Source organism: Microcebus murinus, chromosome 8, assembly GCF_040939455.1.
Source record: "Microcebus murinus isolate Inina chromosome 8, M.murinus_Inina_mat1.0, whole genome shotgun sequence".
Lineage (NCBI taxonomy): Eukaryota > Metazoa > Chordata > Mammalia > Primates > Cheirogaleidae > Microcebus > Microcebus murinus.
The window spans coordinates 100,378,127-100,399,170 of NC_134111.1; the positions used below are offsets into that span (position 1 = coordinate 100,378,127).

Here is a 21,044-nt window from a genome sequence, read left to right on the forward strand (position 1 = left end):
CCCAGCTTGCCTGCCCATCCTCCCTCCTGTTCCAGTCCTGTGGCCACTGCCTGACTCCTCAATGGCTGCCTCCTGCGGGCTCCTGCTTCTGTTCTCTGCCCCAAGGTCTGCTGTGGTCTACGCTGTAGGCAGAGGGATCTTGCCGAAACAGAACTCTGATTGCCTCATCCACCCTTCCTTTTCTTTCCTTTGCTTTTAAAGCCAAAATTTCCAGTGTGGCAAAGAAGGCCCTGCGTCTTCTGCCCAACCTGCCTCCCCAGTGTCACCACCTACCATGTCCCTGGGTCTGTCAGAGTCCAGCTTTACCTGCCATCCTTCAGTTCCTGCAGCTCCCGCCCTAGGACCTCTGAATGTGCTGTGCTCTCTGCTGAGGAGAACCTTCTCCACTCCCTCCCGCTCCTCCCCACGCTCTAGGTAACCATCCCCTCCTGATTCAGGGAAGCCTTCCCTCATCCCTCTTCTGTCTAGGTCAAGTTATTTACTTTCATAGAACCTTATGGATTTTTTTTCTTGCTTCGGTGAACCTATTCTAATTGGAGCTTTACCCACATATACATATTCACTGGTGTGGTTATTTGATTGCTGTCATCCCCGCTAGACTCTAAGACCCATGAAGGAAGCCCCTCTCTGCTGCTGTCACTGTTCTTTCCCTGTCAGCTAGCTCAGATGTAGCCCAAAGTAGGCACTTAATAAATGTGTTGTTTGCATGCTGAATGAACAAGTAGAGTCCTGGGAACGATCCTCTGATGACAGAGTACGGTGTGGGCTCTTCCCAGCGGACAGACTCAGGTTTTCCAAACACATTGGCTGGAAGGAGTGTGACTTTCCTTGATTTTTTTTTTTTTTTTTTTCATTTCAGCTGTCGGAATGAGTAGAGCATGCTGCCTAAAACTTGTCTTTCTCTTCTCTCTTTATTCAGCTAAAGCTTGCTTTTACTCTGGACCATGAGACTGGATTGCCTCAAGGATGTCATATCTATGAGTACCGCGACAGTAACAAGTAAGCCACCCAGTGGGAAAGAGTGTCACATGTTGTGCAGCAGTGGCACCTGTGGGCTTTCTGACACTGGGCTTCTCTCGCTAAGGGGTTGTCAGGACAGGAATCACACTTTTTGCAACTAAACTGGAAAATAGCTGGCACAAAAATAATTCTTCCATTAGAGTTGCTTTGCCCCCACATGTGCTTGGAGCACTTATGAAGAAGCTGTGCTGTGCTAGGAGTGCATTCCACAGCAGCCCTTCTTTTCCAGGCCCCAGCCGCCCTCTAGGTGCAGCCCCCTGGGTCCCCAGTGACGTGCTTGCTCATTTGATTCCCTGTGTGACTTTGACTTTTGCCACAGTTCTCGATTCACTGTCTGACTATACTTATGTTTCTGGGTTTTGTCGTGATTGCCTACATTGTGAATTTTATAGTTGGGAGATTTCTGGGTACTTACACAGGTTTAAATTGACGGCCTGGGCCGGGCGCGGTGGCTCACGCCTGTAGTCCTAGCACTCTGGGAGGCCGAGGCAGGTGGATTGCTTGAGGTCAGGAGTTCGAAACCAGCCTGAGCAAGAGCGAGACCCCTGTCTCTACTATAAATAGAAAGAAATTAATTGGCCAACTAATATATGTAGAAAAAATTAGCTGGGCATGGTGGCACATGCCTGTAGTCCCAGCTACTCGGGAGGCTGAGGGAGGAGGATTGCTTGAGCCCAGGAGTTTGAGGTTGCTGTGAGGTAGGCTAACACCACAGCACTCACTCTAGCCTGGGCAACAAAGCGAGACTCTATCTCAAATAAATAAATAAATTGACGGCCTTAGCGGGACACAGTGGCACACACCTATGGTCCCAGCTACTCAGGAGGCTGCGGTAGGAGGATCACTGGAACCCAGGAGTTTGAATCTAGCCTGGGCACAGTGAGACCCCCGTCTTTGGAAAAAAAAAAAAAAAATTGGTGGCCTTGTTGCTTGTTGGAAAGGTGACACCTGGCATAACTTTATAGCACCTCCTTTCTTCATCAAGACTGCCTTCTTGACTATGTATTTTTGTTTGTGAGACAGTGAAAATAGTGGTAGATGAGGCACAGGAAATATGCTCTGGTGGTGACGATGACAATAATGATAATAATGGCCACTACCATAGAGCACCTGCTGTATGTTAGGCAGAGTACTGGGGACTTCACCTTTGCTAATCCAGTTTAATCTTCATAACATCCCAAGGTGTGTTCCTTTATTATTGTTGTATTTGCAGAAGCTGAGGCCTAGGGAACTCACTCAGGGTAACTTGCCACAGGTGCGCAAAGCAGTCAACATTATCACGTGTAGTCAGGGAAAAGAATAGATGGAAGACAATTGTCCCAAGTCACTATTTTTAGAAACGCCAGTCAGTAACAAGAGCAATCTTAACCTGGATTGAGGATAATGTATTCTGACCTCCTTGTTTAAATGTCCAAGCTACTTGATTTTATCCAGTGGAAGGAAACAAATAGGCACATGCCAGTAGAACTGTATGTTACCTTCCAGAATAGAAACTCATTCATGTCTTCCTGAAGAACTCTTGCTCTGTTATAGTAGAAGATAGGTTACTGGGTGCCCACATGACCAAATCTCCATTCAGATTATATGTAACACATTATTATTATTCTATGTAATTTATCTTTAGGAGGATGCTATAGTAAGCTATTGTGTACCCCTAATTCCCAGCAAATTAATCATAGGAAAGATTAACCAAGTGTCCTTTAACACTAATTCTGGCCTGACTCTCTGCTCTTTGGAAAAAAGGTTGCAGAGTTTTTGTTCGGTGGGAGAAGGGCACGGGCTGTCCATCCTTTAAGTTCATGTCTTAGCCATGCAGATGTCCAATGCCAACAACTTAACTTGTCTTTGAATATGAAAGGAGAAAATAATCTAGCTCTGTGTCTTAGTCTGTGTGTAGCTCCTAGCATATAATCAGAGCAAGCAATATAAGAAAAGAATTTTGAGGTTTAAATATAGCTAAGCTTTGGCTCCCAAAGCCCTGTCAAGGAAAGCATTTGTGTAGGAAATCAGATAGCAGCTATGATCTAGAAAAGTATGGCAATCAAATGCCTCAATGACCCCTCTCCCTGACTCTCTCTTTTTTGGCTTAGAGTCAGACTTGGGGTTCCTTCTCAATCCTTAGACAACTTCCCTAACCTCCCTGAGCCTCAAGTTTCTTCATCTGTTCAAAATAATGAGACTAACAGTACTTCTCTGGCAGGGTTGTAATGGGGCTCTCTGGCAGGGATGTCGTGTTAAGCGCATCACGCCGGCCGGGTAAACAGAGTGCTTACAGGAAGTGTTGGTCGCCTCTCCTCTCCCTTTAGGGCCGGCAGGGCTGCGGCTCACAGTGTGCTGATTAGAGCAGAGGCTGGTGCGCAGGCCCCTGACCGCCCTCAGTTGCGTGTGATGCTCTCTGTTCAAAAGCAGACTCCTCTCCCCACTTGTGCATTGTGAAGTGAAGCGTGGAGGACCCCATGAGCTTGACCATGACTTCTCTACCCAGGCTCTGCTCTGTGTTCCTCTGTTCCCTTTTAGGGTCATTTCCTCTAGAATGCCTGAATCCAAGTATTGGTATACTAGTGACATTTAGGAAATGAGGATATTCAGCCCAGGCCCTAAGGAGCCCTTGTTGTCTCAGGCCAAGTAATGTGAAGCCAACAGCAGCAGGGAGATGAGATTCTGCATGTGAAAGAAACTGGGCTGAATATGAGTTTGGTACAACTAATTATTGAAAAGACTACTGTTCTCTTCAGAGTATCTCCTGCAGTATAATTTGTAATCATTTTAGTATTCGTCTCCATTTGCCAGATTCATTGTGTCAGCAAAAAAAAATTCTTCTGAGTAAGTGCTGAGGCTGTTGGACAGTTCTCCCAAGTGGTCTTTCCTTTCAAATGGAATGGGCTGGAAAATGGGTACTCTGCTTTTGTATTCCCTGCACTCTCTGGTCAGCTTCCTTCCTTAGAACATCCTGGTACCCCTGATCCTTGGCTCTATGTCATCCTGTTGTCCTTCTACATAAAGGGGCTAATCTCTGCCTCTGGGCTCCAAGGAGGACAGGCCCTGGGACTTGTCCATCTTTGATGGGACTTGGACCGTGTCTCTTCTTGGGCTAGAAACACAACTCTCAGGTAAACATTCTTAAAGCCCTGAGGTAATTTGAAAAAGAGAAACTGTCCTATTGTGCCTTGGGTTAGATTAGTAAATCTCTCTACCCCTAATTATTCTGTCAACCTCCCCAAAGCTGTTCAAATCTGCATCTGAGAGTGAGACCTCATTCCCCTCTACCCACAACAGATAACAGATATCACCAGTCACCACCCATGGACCCAAGTACCACCTTCTTTATTTCTCTGTTGCAGAAAACTTGGCCTACGTTTGATATTAAATCCAATAAATCAGGGACTAATTGAGAGTCATTTTTGGTGATCTCTTCATGGGGCAAGGAACAAGGTCCAAAAGAGTGAATAAGGGATTGATGAGAATTCAGTTAAACATTTTTTGAGTCCCTGCTCTATACAATGTGTTGTGCAAGACCCTAGGGGGCCAAAGAGAAATTAGACCCGGTTCATGCCCCCAAGGGGTTTGTATAAGTAGCAGAATACACTGCAGCACCCTCTGGGCTGTGGAGCGCGTGGCAGTGGGAAGACTTGAGTGCCCTGGAGGTAACAGTGAGGAAAGTGACTGCTTCTGACTGGGGCAGCTGTGTGGATGGTGGTGACCTTCGCAGACGAAGGACTTTGTCCAGAAGGCTACCTCCTCTCCATCTCCACGGCCACCCTCCTCCCCACTGCCAGAACTGGCTCTACCCAGCAAACTGCTCTCTCCGCCGCCAGCTGGCTGGCCTCCAGCCCCTCCTCTCTGCAGCTCGGCGGGCTTTGTAGTAATATGTCTTTTCATTCTGGCTGCTTTTGAGACCTTATTTTTGTCTTTAGTGTTCCACAATTTGACTACATTATGTCTGAGTGCTTTCATTTTTATTTTATATTGTTTAGGACTCAGCTCTTATTTAGAAATTCTTACCTATTATTTCTTTGATTCTGTCCTTGTGGAAATCCAGTTAGAAACCCACCATCTTATTTCATCTTTCCTCTCTTTTTTCCATCTCTTTACTGCCAGTGCTGCATTCTAGGAAACTTCCTCAAAAGTGTCTGAGTTTAATCTGCCTATAGTCATTTATAATGTGCTGTTTAATATCCCTTCCCAATATGACTGTTGAGTTTTTATTTTTTATTTTCAGAAGTACTGTTTGGTGCTTATAAAAGTCAGCCTGTTATTTTTATCTTTCAGTGTCCTAATCTTTCATTATGATATCTAATCTTTATTTCTAATTATTTTGATTATATTTATTTTATAACCTCTTTCAAGTTGTTCGGTGAGTTTTAGTTCTAATTCTGAGATGCCAATTCTCCCATTTCTTGTGTCTGTGGATTCACCTTTATGCGGTTCATTCCTCATGTGGTTTGTTATTTTTTATTATAAGATAGTCTTAAGCAGGGTTCTTTACTGTGGGAGTTCTATATGCCATGGGTTGTGGATGTATTCTTTCATTGCTTTCGCATTTGTTCTGCCAGGACAGAACAAATGGGAGTTTCATAGGTCCTGCTAGTTTGGATGTTAACAACTTGGCTTAGGAGTCCAGCGCCAGGGTGGTGTGCACTCCGACTCCATACCCACATGCAGCGTGGGCTTGGGATCGCCACTTCTTGTAGGAGATGCCTATGCTCTGTGCCATTACAGACATTGCTCTGAGCTGTAAGAAGGTCTTCCTGGTTCCTTGTTCAAAGCCCAACAGCCTCTTTGGAGCCTGGCTTTATGTGAGGGAGGGGTCTCAGTTCCAGTTCCTTAGCCAGGTCTTCTGCCTCCCATGGGCATTAAAATCTCAGCTCCTGTAATTACATCGAAGTCTGAATTCCCAATCCCTAGTTGCCATGGTAAAGACTACAGCTCTGACTTAGTTTCCTTTGCATTTCAAGCATCTGGGAATTTTACCATCATTTTTTTAGCTCAATTATATATTTAAATTATTCTTTTGGTATATTTTATCCATCATGTCTCTGTGTTTGTTTTGGGAAAAAAGATCCATTTATCAGTTTCGTCTACCATCTTGTCAGAACCAGAAGTCTGAATAAACTTTTTAAAATGCAAGTCTGATTGTGCACTCACTCAACAGCTGTGTAGAGAGTTTCTGCTGTGGGCCAGTACAGTACTAGGCCCTGGGGCTACAGAGCTGCATTAACACTGTTGCTGCCCTCAGAGGCCCACGGGCTAGCAGGAGGGAGTGGCCAGCAGGGCGGCGCTGTGATCCAGCCCCGCCTGCCCCCGCACCCACACATGCCATCCCCAGCCAGACCGCCTCCAGCCTCCTGGGCTCACAGTGCGTCTCTGCGTGACCATGCCACTTCCTCGTTCTAAAACACCCCTCTTCCCCACCATCCCCTCTCCACCCATCTGAGTAACCCCTACTTCTCCTCTACCACTAAGTGTTAGGTAATCCTAACACTTCCAGTAATCCATTCCGCATCCCTAACAGGCGTTACCAAAGCTGGATCGGGTGTACCTTCCCGATGGCCCCGGGCCACACCTGCCTGCTCTCCTGTCAGCGTCTCAGTCAGGGTTTGCTTGTTGGCTTCCTACACTAGGCTGAGTGCTTTTGAGGTCAGGGCCTTGATTTGTTCATTTTAGTACCCTCGTGCTTCGTCCGGTACCTGGCAAATAATGCTTGAGGGAGGGAAGGCAGGGGCCTGATTTCCTTCTTTAGGAAGGGAGGGAGCGTGGCTACTGGGGGAGTCAAACCTCTTTCCAACTTAGTCTTTTCATTTGTTGTGGGACTAAATCACACATGATATTGGGAAACTGTCTCTTTGGATAGTTATGAATTCTGAAAAACTAAAACATAGAGCAGAGAAACTGTAAAAATTTGATTTAACTCTATAAATATAGTAGTAATTATAGTCATTTACATCAACTGCCTACCATTTTTTGCTGGCTAGTGAGGCATGGTGATAATTATGAAGAGCTGTAAATGCATCAGGCTAAGTTGTAGAAGCTGACTTTGATTGCAAGGCTATACCTTGTTCGTGACAGCTGGAGTGTGTGATCCATGCAGCGCAGTCGTGACAGGAGCTGCGCCTTCTGCATGTTCATCGGCACTGGCTTGGGACAACCCGGGTTATTTTTAGTTCTAAAACCATTCAAGAAGGATGTTATTTTTACAGTTTCACAGGTTAAGAGAAAAGCCTGAGAGTCCGAGAGGCTAGCCTGCCGAGGTCACAGAGTGTTGAGAGCAGAGCCTGCTCGTGCCCAGGTCGGGCCTCCCCAAAGCCGTGCTGTGCCTCTGCGCTACCTGCTCCTCTGCACGGCGTGAGGCACAAGCTCTGTGTGCGAGACTGTGGGGCCTCCAGTGCCTGTGCACCCCAGATTGGGTGGGCAGCTTCTAACTTGTCATCAGAATTATAAATGAGGCCAGTCCTGCTCCGCGGCAGGTCACCATCCACTCGATGGTGCAGCTTATCCATCCGGAGCGTGAAGACTCTGAGACATCCTCAGGGTCGTGGGAGAATGGAATGAGGCGACATGTGTGGTGTGCCTGGGTCACCTGTAAAGACTTCGTAGTCATTGGGTGTGGTTGCCCTGAGTACTGCCTGAGTGGCCCTAGCTTTGGGGTGCCCTCTCCTCTTCCCCACTGGTAGTTGTGCCTCACCCTGGTCCAGGGAACTGAGGCCAGCAGCTGCTAGCAGACCACTGGTCCCTGCAGACCTCTCCAGAGTCTCTTGATCCTCACAGCCAGCCCCTCTACCTCCATCTTACTCTCGGCATAGGTCAGTTGGCTAAACTAATAAAATGAAATCTTTTGTTATTTTCCTGCCTATCTAACTGACTCATTTTGGCCGCTTGAAATATGTAACATCAAAACTACTAGCCAGCCTCTAGTAGTATGAGAGAGAGCTTCCCTGGGGGGTAATTTCCCTCAGCTAAGTGTCTGCCACGTTCATAAGCCTGCGCTGAAGGACAGCACCACCACGGCCTTCCGGAGGACCGGCAGCTCTGGGCTGCATGTCCTCTGCCCAGCCCAGGGTGCTTGGTAGCTCAGGTGACTGGCCTGCCTGGCACCTGTCAGGGCTTGGGTGGGGCTCTAAGTCCCTGCAAGCTCACCTGGATTCTTTCCCTAGCCCCTGAGCACAAAGTTCTTTCTGGACCTAAGAGCTTCCCACTAAGGCCCCTGCCCATGGGGCGTCAGGCTGCTCGGTTGAGTGTGTCTCAGAACACACTCCTCAGATGTGCAGAACAGACCCAGAGAAGCAACCCTAAAATCACCCTGCAGTTCCTTTCTGCGATTCTGTTTTCATCACGGAGGATGTGATAGGTTAGTTTGGGTCCACTGACCAGTGGACTCCGTGTAGGGTTAATGTATGAGAGACACGTTGGGGGAAAGGCCTGTGAAGGGTGAGGGAGGACACAGTGGGCCCTGCCTGATCCCCGCGAAGGAGAGGGCCAAGGGCAGCAGGGCTGGCCTCGGCCTGCGGTGGCCAGAATTGAGTCATATGAGACTCCCTTAGGCCCCTCACCAGGCCTGTGCCTGGGAGAAGAGGGCCAGGAACTAGTGCTGTTTGTCACTTACACCCCCACAGCAGGAGGTCTGAACTGGAGGGGGGCTTCTCATGGTGGCCCTGGCCTACTCCTTACACCACACAGATCTGTTTCTCCATTCCTGTGGCCTTTCTTAGTGAAGAGGTGCTTAGAAAAGAGAAGTTTGCTGGCCACAGTGGCTCACGCCTATAATCCTAGCACTTTGGGAGGCCGAGGTGGGAGGATTGTTTGAGGCAAGGAGTTAGAGACCAGCCTGAGCAACACAGCAAGATCCCATCTCTACCAAAAAAGAAAAAAGAAAAGAGAAGAGTTCAATACTTACAGGCTTTAAAAAAAAAGAGAAGAGGAGTTAGTGGAACAGACTACCACCTCTGTTGCTGTGTTGGGACTCGGAGCCCCAACTGGTCCTCATCCTCCCCATCCTCCACTACCCATCCTAAATTCTTCTCGCGTTCAACTAGAACCGCAGCAGGTCTCTGCAGCCAGCTAGTGGTATGACCTGAACCTTTATTGCTGAGGTTTCTGTGCCCTGCGCTCTCATACTCTGCCGGCCAGGGTTGTGTCTGTTCATGGTTACAGCGGGGCAGGGAGTACCCAGAGGTCCCTCCGGGCCCCTTCCACTGATCAGTTACCCACTCCTCCCCCATGACTCCTCCCCCACTCATCTGCTGGTCCCTGGGCTCACGGAGTCCAGAGAATCCTGGCAGCAGCCATCACTGATAGTTCAGAGGGACCCTGGCTGTGTCTCCCCAGCCTCTGGCCCCTCACGCTCCATCATCCTCGTGGGTGTCAGTGCACCTAGCTCTGTGACACCCTCTCCTGCTGTCCTCTCTGGCCTGTGGAGGAGAGTCAACACTGAACTCCTTGCCATGCTGGCGTACCTCTTACCAGCATGTTTCTTATGACCTTGGTAAACGGGGGTCCTGGGCCCCCCACCCCAAGAACATAGGCCTCTCTCTGCTGGGTCTCCTGGACTCCAGGAATACGTTCACTCCGTGAGCCCTCCCAAAGCCTCTGCAGCCCCTTCTCTGCTGGCTGCCAGGCAGCATAGCTCAGCCTTCTCTCGGCCCTGGGCATCACTTTCTCCAGGCTGCTAAGGCCCACCCCAGCAGCGAGTCTGCCCATCTCCTAGAGTCTTTGCCGGGTTGTTAAATCCTACATTCCAAGAAAATACCCCTGAATCAATGACTTCTTGCTCACCCAGTCATATTTCCTGGCCCCTTGATCAAGCCCCTCAAATCTTGCCCACTAATTCTTCTCACTCTTCTGGTGTATGATCTTTTTCCTTCCTTGTCAGGCCCAGCCCATCACCAGCTGGGCTGGACTGGCATTTAACCCTAGTTATGGGCCTGGCAGCCTGGAAAGGAGGTGGGGATGCCCCTGAAGGGGACAGACCTCTGCATGTCTTCCAGCATGGGGTGTTGCTTGCCTCACTAGGGAAGGGTAGGCCACAGAGACCCTCTGCTCTCACACGGACCTTTGCTGCTTGTCAGGGGCCCCCAGTTTGCCCGGAGCCTTCTGCAAAGCCACGCTCACTTTAGAGCAGCCAGCCCACTCCAGTCTTTGTACTGTGAATCTTTGAGCGTTTGGCCCACTGCTTAGTGCCAGGGCCTGTCCATGTCCACGTTCCATTCAGAAGAGCATCCCCTTTGCCCCCTAGACAGTGAGTGAGCTATTCTCCAAACTCTGTCGTTCTGCCTGTCTTCTCAGAACCAGGCCAGCCCCCCTCGTGTCAGTTCAGGCCTGTAGAAAAGCAGGTGCTGATGTCAAGAGGTGTGTGGAGGAAGACACCTGTGAAGGGGGAGGGGGAGAGAGCAAGAGAAGGCAGGGGGGAACTTTCCAACCTCGACACAAGTCTCACCCCTGCGAAGGAGTTGGGGAAGGAAGGAGGGCTAGGTGGGAGAGTCTCAGGCTGCGGCCTAGTTTTAAGCAAGAATCCCTGATGGAAGTCCTTGAGCCAAGGCCGAAGTTGCCTGTTGAGGGAACCGGACATCGTGCAGGGCCTGGCCTGCGTCAGGACCCAGAAGTGCGCTCACAGGAAGGGTGGCTTCAGAACAGATGCAGTGGTAGATCAGAGCACCTGCAGCTGGGGCCATTGCCAGTGGCAGGAGATCTAAGTGGTGCCTTTTCCTGGCTGCCATACTTGGGGAGGAGAGAGAGAGAACAGGGGGTTCCTGGATCAAGTCCTGCATTTAATTCGTTTCTTCCTCTGCTTGGTCTTTTTCTCTTCCTTCACCCTAAATAAGTAGAGGGAATATTTCCCAGCAGTCCTGACAACTTCAGACCAGCACCAACACTTCCCAGTACTTTGGAAATGACACTCTCTGTCTGCAGCTTGAACTGATGCCATTCATTACAGAGGGTAAAAGCCTCCAGGCCTCCCGCAGACACTGCCAGGTTAGAATGAAGGCCTTTCTTGTTCCCTGGTGAAACCCCTGTGTAGGAGAAAGAGGAGCTGGAAATCGTGAGAGAGGAGGGGTTCAGGGGAAGTTGGAGGCAATGCAGCCAGAGAGGTGCCAGCAGTGACCTCATGGGAGCGAGCCTGCAGCTGCAGCCTGCACGTGGGAGTTGGCCACGCTCGGCGCAGGTGTGAGCTCACTGTGTTCCATCCCAGCCGCTAGTGCTTGGCATCGGCAGGATGCAGGCACAGCTCCTGTTTCCACTGCCGGACTCGGGGTGGTGTTCGGCAAAAGGCATATCGCTCCACTCTTCACCCACACGGAGGGACGGCCACGGCTCCTTATACTCTTCTCTCCTGTCACCTCACTCCGTGTAGCAGCAATCACAATATCTTGGGCATCAAAATGCAGTGTTTTAGCTATGCATGATGCCTCACACCTGTAATCCTAGCACTTTGGGAGGCTGAGGTGGGATGATAATGAGGTCAAGAGTTCAAGACCCCATCTCTAACAGAAAACTTTTTTAAAAAATTAGGCCAGGTGCAGGGGCTCACGCCTGGAATCCTAGCACTCCGGGAGGCTGAGGCAGGAGGATCAGTTGAGGTCAGGAGTTCGAGACCAGCCTGTGTAAGAGCAAGACCCCGTCTCTATGAAAAATAGAAAAAAAATTAGCTGGGCCTGGTTGTGCACAATAGTAGTCCCAGATATTTGGAAGACAGAGGCAGGAGGATCACTTGAGCCCATGAGTTTGAGGCTGCAGTAAGATATGACATCTTGCACTCTAACCCAGGCAACAGAGCAGAACCCTGTCTCAATACAACAAACAAAAAAACCACAGTGTTTCATTTAACTTCAGTTTTCTCTATAAGAAGAAGAGGGTATGAACACTCCCATTTTAGAGAGAGGGAAACTGATGCCCTGAGAAGTGCTCTTTCCAAGGACAAGCTATACATAAAAGGTCAAATGAGCCGGCTTCTCCCTGGAATATGCCTCAGGCGTGGGGCCTCAGAACATCCACACAAAGTGGTGCTGAGTTGCCCTGGGTCCAAGGGTAGGGAGAGCAGCAAGGCCTGGGGCTGCGCAGTTGCCTGCCACGTCATACATTACCTCCGGGCTTACAGTTGCCCACTCTCCTGCACGTGTACCAGACCTACAGTGGGAGCTCTTTATCAGCCGTGTGAAGTCAGGACCCTTTCCCCACCTACTGGGAAACTGGGGAGGGAGGAATTATTGCCTCCCTCCAGCCCTGCAGCAGTGGTTTCCCCTGCTGTGACCCATGGTACTCAGCCCTTAATAGAAATCACTAACCCTCCACTCTTACTGGCTCTCTGAGTCCAGAAATGATCAGAGCAAGGAAATATGGACAAAGATGGGCAGACCAGCTGCAGCCATATTAGTGCAGACCACAGGCACACTGGTCCCTGTCTTAGCGTATAATCCAACTTACTCATTCTGCTATTTTCTTCCATAGTGTACATGCTAGAAAATAGACTTTTACAATAAGCTCACTTTCTAAACTTATTTTGGATTTATGACATGCATAGAGAAAAATTTGCAGATTATAAGTATCTAGTCCAAGGGAATATTAGAAAATGAACACACCCAGGTCAAGAAATAGAACATTACAGCCCCCAGGAACCCCCCACGTGCCCCTTTCTGCTCCCAAAAGGATACCAGCATTGTAACCTCTAACACTATAGATTGATTAGTTTTGCCTGGCTTCGAACTTGATATAAATGTAATCATTCAGTATATTCTCTTTGGTGTCTGACTTTTTTTCTTTCAGCACTGTTTGTGATAGTTCTTTGCTATTGCATCTACCTATAGTCCATTCATCAATTATCCAATCTGCATTAATTCATCAACCTTTGAGTTGCTTCCAATTTGGAATTATTATAAATAATTCTGCTCATACATGTCTTTTGGTGCACATATGCATGTATTTCTCTTGAGCATATACCTAGCAGTGAAATTGCTGAATCATATGTAATTCCACCAGCAATGTATGAGAGTTCATCTGCTTATTGGTCATTCAGTTGAGTGCCTTTTCAGATTTCTTGCCTATTTTTCTACTGGGTTTTCTGTTTTTCTTCTTGACTTATTGTCCTCTCTATTGTGGATATGAGTCCTTTGTTGATTCTACATGTTGCAAATATCTTCTTCCACTCAGTAGTTTGCATTTTTACTCTCTCTGGTGTTGTTTTGATGAAGAGAAGTTCAATGTTTCCATCTTTTTCTTCATGGTTAAATGCTTTTCGTATGCCATTTAAGAAATCTTTGCCTATATCAAAATCATAAAGACATGTTCCTACATTATCTTCTAGAAGAATCTACTGAGAATTGATTTTTTACTATGGTACAGCGAGTTCCATTTTTTTCCATATGGATATTTATTGACCCAGTGTCACTAGTTGAAAAGACTTCCTCCACTTCACAGTAGTACCACCTTTATCAAAAACAAAGTGCCCATATCTGTGCTGGTCTGTTTCCATACTCTGTACTGTTTCACTGGTCTAATTCTCTATTATTGTGCCAAAACCACATTGTCTTAGTTTTTATACCTATACAAAAATCTTGATATCCAATAAAGCTAGACTTTCTACCTTGCTCTTCTTCTACAAAGAACTCTTAGGCTATTCTTGACCCTTTCCATTTCTATACAAATTTTAGAATCAGACTGTCAATTGCCACATACATACACACAAACTTGATAGAATTTATATTGAGATTGCTTTGAATATATAACCCAATTTGAGAAAATTTGACACTTTTATATTATCGTATCTTCTCCACAAATGTGGTATATCCCTCTATTTAGATCTCCTTTAATTTTTCTCAATAATGTTTTATAATTTTCAGTGTAGCAGTCTTGTTCATCTTTCACTAGATTTACTCCTAGGTATTTGATTTGTGATATTATCTTAAGTAGTATTTATAAATTTCATTTTCTCTTTGTGGCTGATATAAGAAAATATTAATATAATTTATTTTTATCTATCTTGTATTCAGTGACCTTGCTAGATTTATTAGATTCAAATAATTCATAGATTATTTTATTTATTTATTTTTTCTATAGAAGTTTCTTTTTTTTTTATTTTGGCATATTATGGGGGTACAGATTTTAAGGTTTCAATAAATGCCCATTTCCCCCCTCCCCCCTATAGATTAGTTTAGATTGTCTGTATATCTAAGTCATGTCATCTGCAAATAATGACAGTTTTAATTTTTCCTTTCCAATTCTCATAGTATGTATTTCTTTTTCTTGCCTTATTGCACTGTACAGTTTCATGGAAGCAGTGACAGCAGGCATCCATGTCTTGTTCCTGATCTCAGAGAGAAGAGTTTTTACCATAAACTTACTTTTAGATTATGAAAATTTTTGCTGGTATTACCTTTACTGTACACTTTATTTGATTTTTCTCCAAGATGCGTTTTCAACTTGGGAATACTCTTAAATTTTCAGTGGTTGTTTGTGGGCTAGGAGCTAGGCAAATGGAATCTGATTTTTATTTAAGAGAAAGGGAGCTAATGTTTATCACAAGACTGCTACTCCTTATATTTTAACCTTATGAGGGAGGTTTTGCCTTGTCCATTTTAAGGAGCTTATGGCTATAAAGTTGAACAAGGATTCAAACAGATCTGTCAAACTCCAGAGCCTAGGAGGTTCTTACTCTTCACTGATAATATTGAATGTGTAACCCCCAGGGTCACAAAAATGCGACTTTTGTCACAGATGTCTAAGAGAAGAGTTGTTAAACTACCTGACAGGTACATTTAGCATCTTTTCCTTTCCCCGGTAACCCTCTCCCACAAATCTCCTCATATCCCTGTCATCTGCCCACTCCTACCTTTCTCTGATTTCCGTGGCCATGGAAGCCAGGAGTCTCAAGCAGAAAGGATCCCTCTGCTCAGCCACCTGGTTGAGCCACCCGTGGGCCCAGGTGCAGGGACTTCCCTAGCCTCTGCTGCATCCCGTCTCCTGTTGTCTGGTGGTGGGAGGTGGGGATTGAGGGCTTTCCTCCCAGTCAGGCGGCTCAGATTGCAGGGTGGAGCCTGGGTCTGTGAGCCCTTGGTAGTCTCAGCTGTGCCAGTTTGAGGACGATGCGTCCTGTGCAGGTACACAGACTCTTTCTCTGCTGAGACTCAGAGAGAAGAATGAATAGAGCAGAGAAGGTAAAAACTTGAATCAAATAGGCCCTGGAAGCTTCAGGGCCCTGGGGATGGAAGGAGCTCCCTGGGCCTGGAAATGTTCCCTGTTATTCTCATACCCCTCCTTTTGCAGCCCAAATAACTACCCAAAATGACCCAAGAGATTTCCCCACAAGACAGAAAATTCTAGGACACCAGAAACTCTCGAAACTAAATACTTTAAAACTCTCAAAGACCTTATAAAAGAGAGTGAATGTTTTTTTGGTTGATTTAACACAGAGCTACATTAAGCAGATACCTCGTTTTCCTTCTTGAGCTAGATTCCCTCTGTGTCACTTGGCCATTCCCTTTACTCATCTTCTTGTGACGGCCTGCAGTTCTCTCCACCCTGGGGAGCCTCTGGGGCTGCAACAGTCCTGTGTGACTTAGAGCTATTCAGTCATGTTTCCAGATGCATAGCACGCGGTGACATGTTCTTACCACTGAGCGTGGTGAGAATTAGCATCTTTGTTTTCCCCGTGTAGATACCTGGCACATCCATACCTTTTCCAGAATTTCCCGGCATGACCCATGTCTCTTTCTCTGTGCCCCAGGGTATTTGTCCACAGTTTTGCATCCCCAGGGGAAGACTGCTCTCTGGTCCCTTAAGGATTAGCCTTTATAAGCTGTTGGCTCAGCTGGGCAGGTTTTAAAGCCAAGGAGCCTTGTCCCTTTCGGAGGCTTGTCCCTTACCAAGACTTGAAGGAGCTCTGGCAGAGGCTATGATATTCAGGCTAGATCTCCTGTGATGAACAGGGCCACTCGGTTCCTGGCAAGAGGGACAAGTGCCTCCAGCCTCCTCTATACCCGTGTGCTGTGCCAGACTCCAGGGCATGTTCAGATATTTCAAATGGCAAATACCTCTGCCATAAATATCCTTTCTTGGGTACCTGGAAGCCTAGAGCCCAGGCCCAGGCCACAGAAGCCTGAGATACTCTCAAGGAGGTTAGCCCATAAAAGTAACAGGCCACAGGATTGCGTGTTGGGTCTGAGCCTGAAGAAAGGTGCCCGTGGCTGTCACCTCCTGCGGCTGCCTGGCAGGAAACCAGAACGTGCTTGGCTCTCTCAGCTTTTGGCTGTGCTCTCTGTGGGGAAGTGTTTCTGACCTATCTTCACTGCCACTCCCAGCTCTCTGGGGCATTGTGGCTTTTTCTTGGAGGTTGGGCAGGAAGCCTCCAGAGCCTGGAGGAATTGCTGTGCTCAGTGACAGACAAAGGCTATCAATGGACATAAATCACTTAGCGGCTGCTTTGTTTATTGAAGAAGAATTGAACGCATTTACTGTCTGTTCTGGGGATGCTTCTCCAGTGGAGCATCCAGCTGGGAAAAGATCTCACAGTGACTCAGAGCAAGTGCCAAGGTCAGGCCCATTGAGTTAAGTGAGAGGAAGTGGCCAACTTCTGCAGCTGCTTTGCAAACCCAGCACAGTAAGGCCTGGCTGAGATAAAGAACATATATCACCCTACTGACTTTGCGCTGCCCCCAGGCTGACCCCATGTGACCCCACACCTGCCCCAACGATGGGCAAGACATGGGTCTACCCTCAAAGCAGAGGATGACTGGTGGGGGGTAGGTACCAAATGTGACGGTGGATTAATGATGAGTGAGCAGAGACGAGAGAGGACACGGCTCATCTCTTGGGGTGGGGACCCAGCTCTCACTGTCCTGGAGCTGAGGGCTGACTGGAGCACTCAGATTCTGAAGTTGGGCCCCAGGGTGGAGGCATCACCCCCACCCTTCAGCTGTCCCTTGTCTGTGTGCCCAGGAGCCCTGCTGTGATCATTATGTAAATACATTAAAGTTTGCACTATTTAGAATAATAAGGAATTATTCTGTAGAACCATATTTTAACCTAGAAGAGGATTTATTCTTCCAGTGACAAAACTTTTTTCCTTAAATTTATGCACCTTACTTTAATGGCATCAACTGGACATAACATAGCCCTTTTTTAATAATTTAGGATTATCTGAAATGTTGATATTGTGATATACAAGTCTTTGGGGTCTACTACATCTGCAGTGACATTAGCCTCTTCACTACATGTCCCCAGGGTGCCATGTCCTCACTCAACTTTACTGAGGCCCTGCCCCATCTGTCTTCATCCCCACCTTGGCAGCCAGGGTCAGTGGCCACTTCCTCACTGCTGGCCAGAAGCCTCTAGCACCCTCTCCAGCCCGCGCTGAGCATGGGCTCTGCAGAATCTGTTAGGAAGCCAAGGTGAGCTGCCCGAAAGTTCTCATTCAGTGGGAGGAAAGCTGCGAGCGTGGAGCCAGGGAGGGCACCATGGGCTGCACGCCAGCCGTGTCTGTGCCTGTCTCCCGCTTCTGCTCCGTGTCTCAAAGACGCCAGGTTGCGTGGCTTGAGTAGGCGAGATGTTGTGCATATTAAATTGAATTGACAGAATTGTTTGGTGTGTTTTTTACATGAGGAAGTTCTCCCTTAGTTCTAGTAGCTCTCCAATTTAACCTAAATCTGTTTCCTCTCATTAGCCTTCAGTGTAGATAAAGGAACAGTTAGCTGGTCACCATCTGTTTAATAAATCTTCTGGGAAACCATCATTGTGAGGTTTTTTTGTTTTTTTTTTTGAGACAGGATCTCACTCTCTTGCCCAGGCTAGAGTGAGTGCCGTGGCATCAGCCTAGCTCACAGCAACCTCAAACTCCTGGGCTCAAGCAATCCTGCTGCCTCAGCCTCCCAAGTAGCTGGGACTACAGGCATGCACCACCATGCCCGGCTAATTTTTTCTATTTTTAGTTGTTTTGGCTAATTTCTTTCTATTTATAGTAGAGATGGGGTCTTGCTCTTGCTCAGGCTTTTCTTGAACTCCTGAGCTCAAGCGATCCTCCTGCCTCAGCCTCCCACAGTGCTTAGGATTACAGGCGTAAGCCACCGTGCCCAGCCCATTGTGATTTTTCAGTGTTCTGTTCTTGAAGCAGAAGGAACCTTTCATTCCTCAGGCTTTTTTCCTAGATGCTGGTGTCATCCAGCTCAACTCTCGCCTCGTCAAGCCCTTATATCCAGTGAGGAAAGAGCCAGATTACGACGCTGATAAAATTCTGACAGGAGGTGGGGACCCGGGTGTGCGTATGTGTCAATCTGAGTCCCTGTGCCCACGAGTAAGGACGGTGTCCTTATGCCAGCCCCAGCAGAGCGTCAGGAACACCAGAGGTGCTCAGATGCCGGGCGAGCGTCTCCTGGGAGCACGTGTCATTTGCTCTTCTTCCCTCGTGTTCTGTGCTCCTCAAGTTCTTCTGTTTTTAATAAGACCAGACTCTTATCACCTTAATTTAGTGCAGAGGGTTTTCATAATACTAATAATTAATATTTATGGAATACTTAACAATGTGCCTGGCCCTCAGATAACGTGTTCAACACAGTTGATCTCGTTTAATCCTCACTAGAATAACCCTATGACGTAGACGGTAGAGATTAGAGAGGTTGAGTAGTCGGCTAAGGATGCCCAGGCAGTGTGTGGTTGGTGACTCCCTACCCTTCCCTGCTGACTAACAAGACAAGGACACTGGCAAGGCGTTGCTGCCGCGCGGCCTCTATACAAAGTGAAGCCGCCAGGCCCCAACAGAGAACCCCTCGGGCCAGTGCTGCTCGGAGCCCTGACAAAGCTGGGCTGAAGCCAGGGGAACTGCAGGAATGTTTAGGAAGCCCTCATATCCAATCCTTTCCCTCTGTCAAACTTAGAAACAACCCTAGAAAATCGCTCAGAGTGCAAGGAAGGGCCCTGAGAAGTTCTACCCATGCGCCTCATGGCTGGAGGACCACTTCTGCCCAGTGCTTTCTACCCCAGGCGTCAACTCCACTCCTCTGCTTGTCTAGCCGACGGGGCGGGACACCTGCTGAGGCCAGGCATGGGGGGTGGGCAGAGGCCATGGGGATTTGAGCAAAGGACTCAGGGAGCAGTCTCCTGGTGCCACACTGCCCCGTGTGGGAAGGCCAGGGTAGCATGGTGCCCATGTGCTGTCTCTCTGCTTCTCTCGGCGAGGTGCCAGTGTGGGGCCCTGCAGGGGGAAGGCCTGGTGAGCCCCTTCCCACCCAAGGGGAGCCAGGTGCCCTGTGAGAAGGTTGTCGGGTGGGTCACGGGATAGAAGCCAGGAGAGAAGAGGCCTGACCAACCCTGGAGAGCTGAGCAGAGTTGAGAGCTGCCTCACCAAGCGTCTGTGTTGTCATTTTAGGCTTTGTTGGAGTAAGAGGGACGCCCTAAGAATCATGTATAGAAGGAGAACGACTCTCCCCTAGCCCCTCCCCACCATCTCTCTAGAACCCCAGGATTCCCAGAGAGAGCATGTGGTGGGTGGCTCTCCTCTGTACACATTCCTTGAGTACACTGGCCATGGCCACACCTTTCTCAGAACTCTTGGTGCCAGAGCAATAGACACCGCTTGCCTCTGTACCTAGCGGGGAAAGTGTCACCTGCTCTCACATGGCTGGCTGGGCCATTCCTGGGCAATCTCTGTGTGAGGTTGGTGTGCAGTGGACCCACCCTGAGCGGCATGCTGCCTGTAACCATGTCCTGGTAAAACCAGCAGCCAACTCTTTCTGTTATTGCAAATAACCTTTTGACAATTCTTCTGCAACACCCAAATGTGGCACATGAGGAACCAGGCTCCAGCTTCACAAAGATTTGCTGGTCAGTGGGTGGGCATAAGAATCCTTAACCAGAGAGCATAGTTACTCTCCCTCCTCAATGGTTGCATAGGAGAGACAAGAGGCCTGATTGGGAGAGGACAGCCACAGTCCAGGGGACCACACAGGGCCCTGCCAGGGTGCTGGGCAAGGCCAAAGAACCCTAGGTGCTGTGGTCTCTGCCAGAAAAAGCAGTTCTCACCTAAGGGAGGCCTGAAGGGAAGGATCTGTCCTCCAGGTCTTGCATGGCTGCCCAGGCTTGCTGGCCTACCTGTGACGAAGCTCCCAGAAGGCCATTGCTGGTCAGCATCCACATGCCAAAAGAGTTTTCTTAGAGCTTCCCTAAATGCTGGATAAACAGGGCTTCTCTTTGTGCCCTGGCTGCCATGCATGATGAGCTTGGCATACAGTGGCAGCTTGGGGAAGTGGTGCTCTTAGGTCATTCAGGCTTTGGTATCCTCTGGCCATGACCTCTGACTTGCCATTGACCCAGCTCACCTGGAGGGCTTTAGGGCCTAATCCAGATTGTTTCGGCAGTCTTGGTTCTAAGGCAGAGTGAGGGTGGTACCCGGGAAAGGGCCGAAGTCTTCATACAGGTACATGTGACAGCTTTTAGCAGTCAGAGATGCAGGCTAGGGGTGAGGACGAAACCCAGCAGCCTCCTGCCCCTTCCTGTGGGTGAAGCACCGAGGGCGGAGCAGGGGCCTCAGTGCCACCTGGGGCAGGCACGTGAAGACGCTGGGGAAGCCCAGAGTGCTCTGGGTGGGAACATATCCATTTAAACCACTCTGAACCCAGTTCATAAAACTGTGTGTCAATATTTTAAAAGTCACAGAACTACTGAAGAGTTCTGCCAGACTCAACATGCAGTGTCCCAGGGGGCGATAAGACAAGTGCTAGTTCAGTGGAAACAGCCCGGGAGGAGAGGGTTTTTCTTTTAATCTGCTGGGTTTTGTGTTTACAGTGAGGCAGGCCACCCTTGGACAAGAGCATTCATTCATTAGGTAACCAGCAAAGGCATCCAAGTCACACTGTCCCCTCTGTTGGATTTAAGTGCTAACCATCTATAGGCTGGGAAGAACGTAATGAGGGCAAATGGAGGGTGTCCCATTAGGCCAGCAGAAGCCGTCTTAGGTTCTGTCTGCCAAGTTCGTGTGCCTCTGGTCCGACAGGGAGAACCTGAAGGGAAGCTGCAGGAACTGTAACTGCCACTCTGAGTCCCTTATTGCT

At 48.3% G+C, this 21,044-nt stretch overlaps 1 protein-coding gene across 2 annotated transcripts in view; it reads left to right on the plus strand.

Moving 5' to 3' along the window:
• DIS3L2 (DIS3 like 3'-5' exoribonuclease 2) overlaps window positions 1-21,044 on the plus strand; it is a 328,686-nt gene that overhangs the window by 288,474 nt on the left and 19,168 nt on the right. For both annotated transcript variants that reach the window (XM_012791622.3, XM_012791623.2), the window contains exon 14: window positions 920-999. In XM_012791622.3, coding sequence (XP_012647076.2) covers window positions 920-999 — 80 coding nt within the window. The remainder of the gene's footprint in view (window positions 1-919; window positions 1,000-21,044) is intronic.